This window comes from Phyllostomus discolor, chromosome 4 (genome assembly GCF_004126475.2).
Source record: "Phyllostomus discolor isolate MPI-MPIP mPhyDis1 chromosome 4, mPhyDis1.pri.v3, whole genome shotgun sequence".
NCBI lineage: Eukaryota > Metazoa > Chordata > Mammalia > Chiroptera > Phyllostomidae > Phyllostomus > Phyllostomus discolor.
In genome coordinates, this window is record NC_040906.2 from 177,066,557 (window position 1) to 177,080,198 (window position 13,642).

The following is a 13,642-nucleotide window of genomic DNA, read 5'->3' on the forward strand; positions in this document are numbered from 1 at the left end:
TGAATGCCCATCTCCAAAAAGACCTAATCACATCCTAACTTTGGTACCTGTGAATGTGACTTTATTTGGAAAAAGTGCCCTTGAAGATGGAATTGAGATCAGGAGCTCTAGATGAGATCATACTGAGTTAATTGGGTGGGCCTTAAATCCAGTAAGTGTCTTTATGAGAAGAGAAGAATACAGACAGTAGAGCAGAAACACAGACCATGTGTGAAGGTGAAAGTGGAGACTGAAGTTAGGCAACTATAAGCCAGGGAGTACCAATGATTACCTAGAGGCACCAAATGCTAAACAGGCAAAATAGGATTCTCAGAGCCCTCAGAGGCCTGGCCAACACTTCGATTTTGAATTTCTGGTTTTTAGAACCATGAGAAAATAAAATTCTACTGGTCCAAGTCACCAAGTTTGTGGTCATTTGTTATGGCAACACTAGGAAAACTAATATACTGGCATACAGAGACGTGGAGTAGGTTGATGGTGACTGCCACCTGCCTTTCTTGCCCAGGTCTCAACTAACCTGGCCCTAAAGAGAGCAAAGGTGATGTCATTTGAAACCTTGCAGCCAAACACCTTCTCCCATCATTCTTGGTTTCACCTCAAAATAGAGTCTCTTGCAGTTACTCTTTCCCATACTTTAATCCCCAGTGGATGAGTACTGCTTCTGCTTTAACCAAGCTTCCATTTCCCCACGTCCTCCAAACAGAACTGGCCGTGTAAAATTTGTGGGGCCAAATGCATATTGAAAATGTGGCATCACTTGTTGAAAATTATTGAAATTTCAAGGCAGGGACAGCAGTGTATTAAGCCAAGTATGGGGTGTTCTTAAAAGTAGTGCCTTGTGCTACCCCACAGGTTGCACACCCATGAGGTTACTCGCCCCCAAAAATGTATCCACTCTGACCTTCAAGAATACTTATTCAATATTGAAAGTGGATTGCCTACCTTTATAATCCACTAATACTCTGCTTCTCGCATTAGGTGAAAATCAGCTTTCTCCTGGGAATAGTGGGTCTCCTCAGTGTAGAATGCTTATTACCTCACTGTAGGACTGTGGGAGCCTGTAATCTTGTAGATCTCTGGTATTGCCTCTGAACTGCATACCACGTCTTATATACATGCCCTTGATCCATTTAGGCTCTGCTCCATGGACATGTACCTTCTGCCTCAACTCGACACAGCTATCCATTCAGTTCCAGATCATTCTACCACATTCATGGATATCTTTGGTATCTTCCTCTATCTCATGGCCTCACTGTTAGTGACTCCAATGTCTGTGTGAATAGCCTTTTCATTGCCTTAGTATCCAATTTCTTGATCTTCACTTTATGTTAGCCAGCCCCACCCACCCAGTTCTTCCATAAACCATGCCATCATGCTCCTACTAAAACTTGAAGAAAACTATTCCACCTTGACTACAACTTCTCATTTTCCTCTCTTTCTCATATGATTGAGATTTGTAGTTCTTTAACTTCCTTTTCTCTCCCCTTTTGTCTTCACTATTTTCCTAGGTAACCTTAACTTCATCACCTGTACTTCAACCATTCTCTTAAAAACAGCAGCCAAGCTTTCTCTTTGCATTTCTATCAGACCACTTGACAAAACCCCAAATTTGGATTAGTTGAACATTCTGCACTTAGAGTCATATATTTTACACAAATTCACATGATTGTATGGAACTACTGCTACCAGCAATGGACTCAGAAGTAGTTCTTGGGACTTATGTTCAGGTCCTCTTTAGAATTCCCAACACCAGCTGCTGAGAACCTTTAGGTTGTTTACATGATTGCATCATATCCCTTACATTCTTAGTAGAAATGAGAGACAATCAAAAATCTTCAATCCACCCTGACTGATGTGGCTTGGTTGCTTGGGCCTCCAGGAAATTGAAGGGTCAGGTTGCCAGTTTGATTCCCAGTAAAGGCATATGCCTGGGTTGTGGGTTCAGTGAGGTGGGGCAGGGGGACTCTAGTCTCTAGTCTGGGTGGTATGAAATCAGTGTTTCTCTCTCACATCAGTGTTTCTCCTCTTCTCTTTCTCCCTCCCTTCTCCTCTAAATAAATAAAATCTAAAAAAAAACCTTCAATCATCTATGAATAAACAAAAGCATTATATAAATACTTTTTTAAGTTGTTATTTTGTCTTAATTGAAGGAAATGCGCTTATAGCTATTCATTTACAAAATTTCTTATTAAGCCCCTAGCTGTACAGGTACTACTCTGGGTCCTGAATGTAAAGCCTTCGTGGAGCATGTATTCAAACTGTTCTGAAGATTTCAAACATGTAACTTAAAAACATTATTACTGAGGGCTAATGATTTTATCAAATTTACCCCAAAATATAGGTTTTATGAAACAAATTTTGGGAGTGTAAAAACACAGTGGCAGAATCATAAAAATCCAGTCATGGTAGCGTAACTCATATATCCAAACCTTTTGGCATTACTCTCTTCTGTAGGCTCTCTAAAATAAATAGACCTTAGAATAATTGGCCTTAGGTAATACTATATATTATTATGTAATAAAATAATAATATGCCTTAGGAATAATACCCAATAAGTTTTCAAGTCACGCTAAAAATCCAAATAACTTGCAATTTCTTTAATTAGTATCTCTATGACCACACAACTGTTTTTAGAAAATAAAATGCACTGGCCAGCATTAAGTAAAATGACAAGCTTTATCAACACGGTGTAAGTTAAAAAATGTCAATCAACCTTAAAGTTAGAAGACTTAAGTCAAAAAACTGATTTGGCATCTTTCTAAGTAGTTCAACCTTATTCAGATTATATAACCCTGATAGGCCTCAATTTATTCTGTGAAAATAGAGATAATTATTACTACATTGTGAGCATGGGGATATTATATAAGTTAAAGGACCTGATTGTAGCACCATTAGTATTTTATACAAAATATTTACTTAATTATATTTTTATATCTCACATAGCCATTGCCTAAAAAAGAATTTGGAAGTAGTAGCGAAGTTGCAGGTATCTAGACCTTGAATAGGAAGCCAGAACACAGCGTCAGTGAACCTAGGTTGTTAAGAAGACTTTGAACACTAATAATGACTTTCAGGAAACCAGAGATCTTGGGAATTCAGTGAAGACAAACCATTTTTTCAGGAAGCAAAGAGCACCTTAAATTTTGCATTAGTATCTCATCCATTTAATATGGGGCTTCAAGGACACAATGAAACCTTAGTGATAAGGACCTCATTTTTCTTTGAGTACCTAACACTGTTTTCCGCTTTGCTTTGCCCAAAAGTAGTCAACATTGCACGTTGATTCCCAATCTGTTAATAAACGGGAAAACCCAGATTCCGGGTACAGATAAGAAAACTGTGTAATTCCTACCTTCTCCAAACAGCTACCAATAGATCAAAGTGCAACCTTATGACTCTTGGAGCACAAAAGCGCAGGGTGAGCACGCACATAAGTCAGCACGAGAAGTTGCAGTCTGGGAGCAGGGAGAGAAGCGAAGTTCCCGTATTCACATCAAGCACATTCTTGACAGAAGCTGAACAGTCACACAGGGATGAGCAAGGATGATCAATTGGCTTTTAACGCGCACGCCAACGTGTAAGAGCTACCGTGGCACTTGCCGAGAGAGCTCCACGGAGGGAGACCCGGGCTGCACCAGGAGCGGGACACCGCGCTCTAGGAGCTCGGGGGCGGGTCCCAGCGGCTGCTTCCTCCGCCCTCCGAGTCGCAGCCACCGCTCGGCTGCACCTCAGCGCAACAGTTCAGACTCCACCGCATCCCTCTGGACTGTAGAGGCGGCAGCGAGCTAGAGCCCGCGTCCCAGCTCCCGGCCACAGAGAAGCTGGGCGAGCCCCAGCGCAGGAGGACACCTGGCCCAGGCACGGCTGGTACGTACCTGGTGGAGGGGCGGCGGGAGTGGGTGTTGACGGTGTGAGAATGGACGGAAGGGACTTGGACAGTCGGGGGAGACTGAGCCAGCGAATATGTGGTACGTGCAACTTCCCCATATTACGCCCAGTCGACAAGGGGTGGGGGGGGCCGTTTCGAAGCGGATGCCCCCCTTCACTAGAGTGATCACATTATTCACATGCAAACTAGGATACTTTTAAAATGAACTGGGTGGCTCTGGTCAACGGACGTAACCGGGGAGGTCTGGCCACCTGCTTTTTGCGCACTCCGACCAGAAGGTGGATATTGGTGACCTGTCATAAGTTGCAGAGCCCTTCCCCACTCACGCAGGCGGTGCCACGTCGTTTTGCTCCGGTTGCGCGTTCCCAGGCAGCCGCTCCGGACCACCGGGTCAGCAGGACCTGAGTTCTCACCGGCTCTGCCAGCGTCGAGCTGAGTGGTTTTATCCAGGTCACCTCACCTCACCAGTACCATTTTTGTTTTTGGCATAAAATATGGGGATAATTAGACCGGGTGATCCCAACGATCCCTGGCAGCTATTGGATTTTACCGGAGCCTAGGACCCTGGCTGTAGCCAGGGAGACATCTGAACGTTACGTGGTCTACGGGCTTAGAGGATGGAGGGCGAGAGTCCTGACCAGTGCAGCTGCTGCAACCCCCTGGGTAGCTCCTGACAGTGCCTTCTGAGTGGCGGGGCGGGGAGCGGGGTGCGGGAGATGAATCTTCGTTACCAGCTGTCCAGGCTGGGGTCCTTGCTGAGTGATGCTGAGATGGACCGGCCAGTCCCATCCTCGCAGAGCTTATCCTGCGCAGCACAGCCCCACTCGGTCCCTTTGGAGAAGCTCTTGGCTTGAGTGGGGGCTCACAGGAAACACTAAAAAAATATTAAGGAAGAAACCAAAAAACTGCAGGTGGTGTTATTAGAGTATTGTACGGGACTGGAAAGTGGAGATTCGAGGCTGACGATCACTTAAACATTCATCTAAGGCGGTGGTGGGAAACAGTAAAATTCATATTAATGATTTGGATATTGAAAAAGTATTGGATTAGATTTATTTTGAGTATTGAATTTCTCTTTGTATACATGTAGATTCAAAATCCCAGATACTTCTTTATTGACATTGCCACACATTAAAAAAATAGTCTGGGGTTTAATATTCAAAAGCTGAGAATTTAGATTATTAAAATGAGATCTGGTGGTCATAAGCTCACAGGAAGTAATGGGGTAGGTTTTTAATTAAGGTTGGTTAAGACTAGCACTTTAAAAACCCTCTTTTTTTTCCTGTTAGTACGTCCCCTGCTGGACATATCCCTCCACCGACATTATCTTTAATAAGTTTATTTTCAGAATAGGTATTTTGGAAGATCAAGTGATTCAGTTTTGAAGCAAAGTATACTTTGGGAAAAATTTTTTTGAAAAAATATTTAGTAATTCACTTTTTGGTTTTATATTTACCAGAACTTTTTCAACAAAATATCAAAGGCTAATGGAATACCTTATGCAGGATATTTAAAAATGTATCAAATATCACTTTTGTTAAATAATTTTCTTTCCTCTTTAGAGAATTTTAAATTAAAATTTTAAATCAGAACTTTTTAGAAAGTTACTACTTTCAATGATTTTTTAAAAATTTTACCAAATTGTAAAATAATCACCATAATTCAGTTTTAAAACCTGGTCAGAGTCCAATACCACTGAACCAGGTGCATGTCTAAATAAGGTCATTTCAGGTTTTCTGTTCATTTATACCATATGGATTTGATAGTGTGGAAATGGGGCCAGTCTACCACATGGAGGGGAAACTGTTTTTATCCATTTTTTTCCTGGAGCAGTGGGTGAAAATTTTCAGGGAAAAAGGGAATGTTTTCCTTACAGAGTAGATCTGTGTCAGCTTTCTGAGATGTTTGTGATTTTTGCCCAACAATATTAAACTGCAAGTAAAACCCAGCATAGGTAAGTCCATGTTTTGGGTTCTAGGTTTGAATGCTTTGAAATGAAACATAAACCTTTCAGTTTTAACTGCAAAAATGGGAGGAAGCAGAATTTTTTACTCACATATATTTATTTTTCCCAACTTTTTAAAAAGTATTTTAATTTGTTTTCACCATTAATTATAACATTCTTTGCTCATACATAATTTTTTTTTAAAAGTTACATATTATGTGTATGTCCTGTTTTCCATTTAATGAATCATCTTAATATATTTTTCCTAGAAAATAATTATACTTTTAACAGCTGTATAGTATTCTATTAAATTTTAAACTAATCCCTATTGGTAAGTATGCACAATTTCTCCAAATTTGGTTTTATATACAACATCATAGTAGATATCTCTATTCATAATCTTTATATACTCTACACACCTGTTTGATTAATTTCTTTAAGTAAACTTTCACAGAATTGCAAGGTGAGAACATATTCACTTTTTAAAGATTTTTGATATATGTGCTGGCTTCGGCAGCACATATACTAAAATTGGAACAATACAGAGAAGATTAGCATGGCCCCTGAGCAAGGATGACACGCAAATTCGTGAAGCGTTCCATATTTGTAATGAATGGATCAAAAAACTGTGGTACATTTACACAATGGAATTCTATGCAGCAGAAAGAAAGAAGGAGCTCCTACCCTTTGCAACAGCTTGGGTGGAGCTGGAAAGCATTATGCTAAGCAAAATAATCCAGGCAGTGAAAGACAAATACCATATGATCTCACCTTTAACAGGAACCTAAACAACAAAACAAAGAAACAAGCAAAATATAACCAAAGACACTGAAATAGAGGACAGGCTGACAGTGACCACAGGGGAAAGAAGAGGGAATTTCAGGGGACAATGAGAAGGGTTTACAGGAACAAATTTAAAGGACACATGGACAAAAACTAGGGGGAGGGTTGTAATGGGAGGGAAGTGGGGAGGGTTGGGTGGATGGGCTGGATTGAGAGTAAAAGAAAGAAAACTGTACTTGAACAATGATTAAAATGAAAAAAAAGATTTTTGATACATTCTAAATTTTTTTCAGAAATCTAATAGCAATTTCTATGCTAAACAACATTTTTTACTAACATACAGTTTCAAATATTAAAAATTTAGAAATTAGTGAGAAATGATAGTTCATATTTGTATTTCTTTGATTGCTAGTGAGGCTGAATATTTTTTGTTGGCCAAAATGTTTAATAGATACTTTAGATATATTTCTATGAATTCCGTTTTTGGTATCTTTTTGCTTATTTTTAATCCTTTTTCGTCTGCTTCAAGAGCTTTTTATTCATAAGGATATTAACTCTGTGTATCTGTTATGTTACAATTTTTTAATCAGTTTCTTTCTTTTTTTCTTTTTTGCCATGGACTACTTGGTGAGCATTGCTTTGTAGAATACTTTCATTTTACGGGTCAAAACTGCTGTCAATTTTATTCTCTCATTCTGATTTTGTTACTCTCAAGAAGGACTTTCCCACTGGTAAAAATGTCCAACTACACTTCTTATAGTACTTTTGATGTCTTCTCTTATTTGAAATTTTTATCCTTTGAAAGTTATTTTAGTAGGGAGCCTAACTTTATAATTGTTATTTTTTCATGGCTAGTCTTCTCTTAAATCCTTTCATTCTGTAATTGATTTCTTCTCCACTGGTTTGAAATGCTATCCTGTGCCCCTCCCCACTGCACCTCCTAGGAGTCAAACTTCCTTATAGCTGCCCCTACCATTGGGAAGACCCACAGACTTTCCACCCACACCCTCGCCTGGCTGCCTACACGTGACACCTAACTGCAGCCTCTCTGACCGCCTCCCTAAGGTGCCTTGAGACACACCTGTCCCTCACATGTCAGCCATAAAAAGTATCCAGGTAAAAAGTATCCAGGTTTCACATCACAGCTGTGGGCTCTTCCCGAATTCTCACATTACCAATTTAGAAACATATCATTTTGTTGGCTCTTAAAAACATAATTTTGTAATGCTTTAATTTTCTGTTTTTATCATTTGTCTACTTATTTTTTTTCCTCTCTGCCTTAAAATTTTATTATGTGTTGTTCTGTCTCTCTCTCACCTAATTTGTTTTTATTCTTTCTTCAAAATCATTCCACAGTGCTCTCCGGAACACCTATTCAATCACAATAAACTCCTTTAAACCTTCACTTTTTTTCCTGGCCCTGAAACTTGACTCTCCCTGAATATCACGGTTCCTGAATCTTAGGGTAGGGAGGTGGGTCACGTGCCCTATTATCCCACCTCCACACCATTATTTCTCCACTGTCTTATACTCACCCCTGCTCTCTCAGCCATCTGGCTATGCTATCCTCCACCATTGCTCATTCCTATTATCTGCTCACCATCTGAATAAGTCTCTCCTTCATTGAACACTCCAGCAACTGATATGCAGTCATCTTCTCCTGTCCTCAATCTGACTGACTTCATATTTACATCCAATACACCTTCTCAGTTATCTCCATGACTCACACAGTGACCTTCTCTTTTACTCCTTACCAAGCCACTTTTGGAACCACACCCTGGGCTTGCTATCCTGTGAAATTGTTCCTTCCTAAAATTGTGAATTCAGAAACTCTCTGGGCATAGCACCTATATTCTTTTTTTTTTTTACATTAATCCAGAAATTCATATCTATGCTTGTTCATTGGGGTGGCCAATAACTTGACCCTCTGTTTTCATTCTCCATGCTCTTATTGCTTGGAGTCAGATATGTCTCAGTGCTTTCCATTTCTATCAGCTCAAGTCAATGGAGAACCTAAGAATTCTATGTGCTTCTTGCTAGACTCTTACCACTCTCTTCCCTACAACTACAGCAACCTCAGTCTCACTACCACCTGTCTTGAGTCCTCCATGACCTTATGACCCCTATCTTCTTTTTTATGCAAATTATTGCAAAATCCCTGTACTTCCAAGGAGCATGGTCAACTGTTCTGGTTTTTCTGGGACTGAGGGATTTCTCAGAATGCCACAAGGAGTAAGTCCTTGACATAAAGACTTCAACTTTTTGAAATTCGTTATTTTCTTTTTACATGTCATCTCTCTTCATCTTCACTTTCAAGCTATGAGCTATTTGTTCATCTGAAGTACAGCAGATCCTTGAATAATGTCATTTTCTTATACCATTGGTGAGATGCTGTAGGAACTTAATTCTTACTTATACCAACTAGCCTATGGTAAAATTTGTTTCATTATATGTTGTTTTGCTTAAAGTCTCAGAACCTATCAATGATATTAAATGAGGACCTACTGTGTGTGTTCCCTCTCCCTCCCTCTATATGTGACCCTTTAAATCTAGTGGCAGTTGAAAAACTCAGATAACCAAGTGCATTAGTTAGGAATGTTACAATTGCCAAACATAGAAAATCAGCATCAAATTGGCTTGAGGACGTAAGAATTCATCAGATTTATGTAACCCAGACTTTAGTCATAGTTTAACCTAGAACTCAAATTATTTTTGAGGGACCCAATTTCCTTCTACCTCTTGGCTCTGTTCTCCTTCAACTTGACTTTATTCTCAGGCTGTGCTTAATGATAAAATAGCTGTTACCAGCTCCAGGTCTAACTTCTTAAGTTTAAATTAAAAAAAAAAAAGCACCTTTACCTAGTAGGTTTGCATCAGTCCTAAGGTGAACTAACTTGCATCATGAGCCCACTCTTTAAGCATTTGCTGGGTTAGAAAATGTCGTAAGCTTGCTGGGACTGGGTTTGAGTCACACAGCAATTCTGAACTAATCGCTGTGGCTAGGGGCATATCTGGAGCTCTGATTTGTCAGGTCTCGGTTTCAGCTTCATGCTTGGTAACAACTGAATCATGTAGAGTGAACATAGGAGGGAAGGCTTGTCAAAGGGGAAATGGCTGTTCGGCAGGCAAAATTTTTACTACCATCCAAATTAGTGACAAACAGGTTAAAAACAAAACAGAGGCATAAACAGGCCTTGATTAAACGTGCAGCATGTAAAGAAGGTGAACATGACTAGTGCGTAGATCTTATGACATTTATTTTAACTGAACAGCAGTATTTTTTAAATGTCCTGATTCTCAACTGTATTCTTTGTAGTTAAATTGTAAAATAAATAAGCTTTGTATAAATAAATTTGGTTCAATATAGTTCTCCTTAATCGTTACTAATGCATTTTTAAAATTCTGCCTATTTAAATAGTATTTTGAAGATAAATAAAAAGAAAAAAGGTAGCCTTTCTTCTTTACATACATATTTTTGCAGCTAGCATTTAAAAAATATGTCAGCAGATGATTTGAATGGTAGTAGTGGAACAAATAACTAAAGTAGAAATTAAAAAGCTTTGTCATGAGGCCAACTCAGCTTTAATTAGTCATGTGAACCTGAAGAAGTTTCCTAACCTCTTGAGATTTTAGCTTTTTGTCAACACAGTCACACCAATATGAATATGACTTAGGTTCTTCATCTTTAAATGAGTACATTGAACAGAAGTACCTATATTATTATAAACAGAGTCTTTAATTCCACATTTTAATGTTATATGTGCTCATTTATTGTCAGGTTCATTTCTGTGGATGGTTAATGATGTCTTTTTTAAAAGTTTTCAATGAATTTTTAAACTCAGTACATACACCTCTGAGATGAATAGTTAAAAAATCAAATAAATAAGTGTTTATTTAAAAGCACCCTCCTAAAGAACAATAAATAAATAAAAGCACCCTCCTTGATTCAGGTCCTTGTGTTAGTGATATGCTGCATACAAGAATGAGTGAGACTCCAGTTTTTTCTACAGGAAGCTTAGAATTCTATCTGTTTGGGGGAGATGAAGGCAGATAATACACATAACATTTCTGCCAGGCTGACTGTAATAGGTACCACAAAAGAAGTAAAAAGTGCTGCAGGGTTTCAAAGAAGAGAAAGATAAACTTTGAAATTCATCAGAAAGACTTTATAAAGGATGTAGTCATTGGGATGATCTTTGAGGGACTGATGGAATTTCAATGACTGGGCAAAACTTTCCTGATTGCAAGAACAGTATAAACAAATATACAAATACAGAAAAGGAAGAGATAGAGTTATGTAGAATTTCAGGGAGTGGGAGAAGGTAAGTGTTGAAACATACATTGGAGCTATAGAGAAGAATCTTAAATAATGGGAGAAAGACTTTAGTGTTAAATTTTTAGCAGTTTGCATCCCTGAGTGATTTTGTGTAGGAAGTCATATAATCAGTGGTGTATGTTATGAGTCAAAGGTATTTTGTCAGCTTGTTTATATGTAAATAAGCACAAGAGTTATATACATTTTTTGCTAGTCTTATTTATTGTATTATTTCCTATTTTGTTAATTTCTACCCATATCTAGCATTTTCTTCCTTCAGCTTTCTTATTTTTAATTTTATTTTTCAATTACATTTTACACTTAATATTGTTTTGTATTATTTTCAGGTATACAGCATAGTAGTTAGACAATCATATACTTTACAAACTTTCCCCACCACATTTCCAGTACCCACTTGGCACCATACATAGTAATTACAATATTATTTGCTATATTCCCTATGCTGCACTTCCCTATGCTGCACTATATTCCCTTATATTCTACATAACTCTATCTCTTCCTTTTCTGTATTTGTATATTCCCATAGCTACAAAATACCCCCTGACTATTTTGTAGCTATGAATTTGTACTTCTTAATCCCTTTTTTACCCAGTCTCACTCCCACCCCTCTGACAGCTCTCTGTCTGTTCTCTTTATCTATGATTCTGTTTCAATTTTGTTTGTTCATTTATTTTTTTCTGTAGACTCCATATATAAGTGAAATCATATGGTACTAGTCTTTCACTGACTCACTTATTTCATGGAGCATAATGTCCTCTAGGTCCATCTATAGCATTGCAAATAGTAAAATTTCATTTTGTTTATGGCTAATACTCATTGTATATATGTACCTCCACTTCTTTATCCACTCATCTATTGAAGTGCCCTTGAGTTGCTTCATATCTTGGTTATTATAAATAACACTGCAATGAACATAGAGATCCACATAGTCTTTTAAATTAGTGGTTTGGGTTTCCTCAGATATACCCGCAAGTGGAATTGCTGAGCCATAAAACAGTTCTATTTTTAATTTTTTGAGGAAGCTCCATACTATTTTCCATGAAGACTACACCAATGTGCATTCTTACCAACAGTGCTCAAGGGTTATCTTTTTCCACATTATCACCAGCACTTGTTGTTTGTTGATTTATCAATGATAGCCATTCTGACAGGTGTGAGGTGGTATCTCATTATCATTTTAATTTTAATTTGTCTGATGATTAGTGATATTGAGCTTCTTTTCTTATGCCTATTGGCCATCTGTATGTCCTTTTTGAAGAAGAGTTTATTTAGGTCCTCAGACCATTTTTTAAAAAGATTGTATTTTTTGTTTTGTTTTTTTAACCCTCACTTGAGGATATGTTTATTAATTTCATAGAGAAAGGAAAAGGGGCCAGAGAAAGACAGAGAGAGAGAGAAACATTGCTTGGTTGCCTTCTGTCCATGCCCTAACTGGGGACTGAACGCACAACCTAGGTATGTTCCTTGACCAAGAATTGATCCTGCAGACTTTTGGTCTATGGGACTGATGCTCCAACCAACTAAGCCACCGAGCCAAGTTTGGGTTGTTTATTTGTTTGGTTTTTGGTGTTGGACTGTATAAGTTCTTTATAAATATTGGACATTGACCCCTCCTCAGGTGTATTATTGGGGAATATATTCTCTCATTTAGTAGGTTGTCTTTTTGTTTTGTTGATGGCTTCCCTTGCTGTGCAAAAACTTTTTAGTTTGATGTAGTCCCCTTTGTTCATTGTTTTTCTTTTGTTCCCTTGCCTGAGAAGATATATCAGAAAAAAATATTGCTAAGAGAGATATCAGAGATTTTACTGCCTACATTTTCTTTTAGAAGTTTTATAGTTTCGAGTCTTACATTTAAGTCTTTAATCCATTTTGAGTTTATTCTTGTATATGGTATAACAAGGTGGTCTAGTTTGATTTTTTTTTTTTGCATATATTTGTCCAATATTCCCAACACAATTTATTGAATAGACCATCTTCACCTCAATGTATGTTCTAACTTCCTTTGTCATACATTAATTTATCATATAGGCATAGGTTTATTTCTGTACTCTCTATTATGTCCCATTGATGTATATTTGTTTTTTCTAGTACCATGCTCTTTTGATTACTATGGTCTTGTAGCATAGTTTGATATTAGGTAGCATGATACTTCCAACTTCATTCTTCTTTTTCAAGATTGTTGTGGCAATTTGGGGTCTGTTGTGGTCCCCTATACATTTTTTGATTATTTGTCCTAGTTCTGTGAAATATACATTTGATGCTTTGCTAGGAATTGTGTTGAATCTGGAAATTTTTGGGGGTAGTATGAACATTTTAAAGATGTTAATTTTTCCTATCCATGAGCATGGTATATGCTTCCATGTACCTTCTTCAGTTTCTTTCCTCCGTGTCTTACAATTTTTTGAATACAGATCTTTTACCTTCTTGGTTAAATTTATTCCTAGGTATTTTATTTTTTGATCCAATTACAGATGGGATTATTTTCTTAGTTTCCCTTTCTGGTAGTCCATTATGGTGTATAAAAATGAAACTTATCCCTGAATATTTTTATATCAGTATCCTGATAGTATACTGAATTTATTCATCAGTTCTAGTAGGGTTTTTTTGTGTGTGTGTGTGTGGAATCTTCAGGGTTTTCTATATCCAGTATCATGTCATCTGCAAATAAGGACAGTTTTGTTTCTTCTTT

The 13,642-nt window shown here is 37.8% G+C and overlaps 1 protein-coding gene and 1 non-coding gene across 2 annotated transcripts in view; both read left to right on the forward strand.

Annotated features, from left to right (window-relative positions):
* The first annotated feature begins 3,891 nt into the window (after positions 1-3,891).
* PKIB (cAMP-dependent protein kinase inhibitor beta) overlaps positions 3,892-13,642 on the forward strand; it is a 78,775-nt gene continuing 69,024 nt past the window's right edge. Inside the window, exon 1 of the mRNA XM_036024638.1 lies at positions 3,892-3,968. Within this exon, the coding sequence (XP_035880531.1) occupies positions 3,917-3,968 (52 nt within the window). The 5' untranslated portion in view covers positions 3,892-3,916. The remainder of the gene's footprint in view (positions 3,969-13,642) is intronic.
* On the forward strand, positions 6,336-6,442 carry LOC114495754. Its single transcript, XR_003684431.1, has one exon. It is a non-coding gene; the product is annotated as a U6 spliceosomal RNA (small nuclear RNA).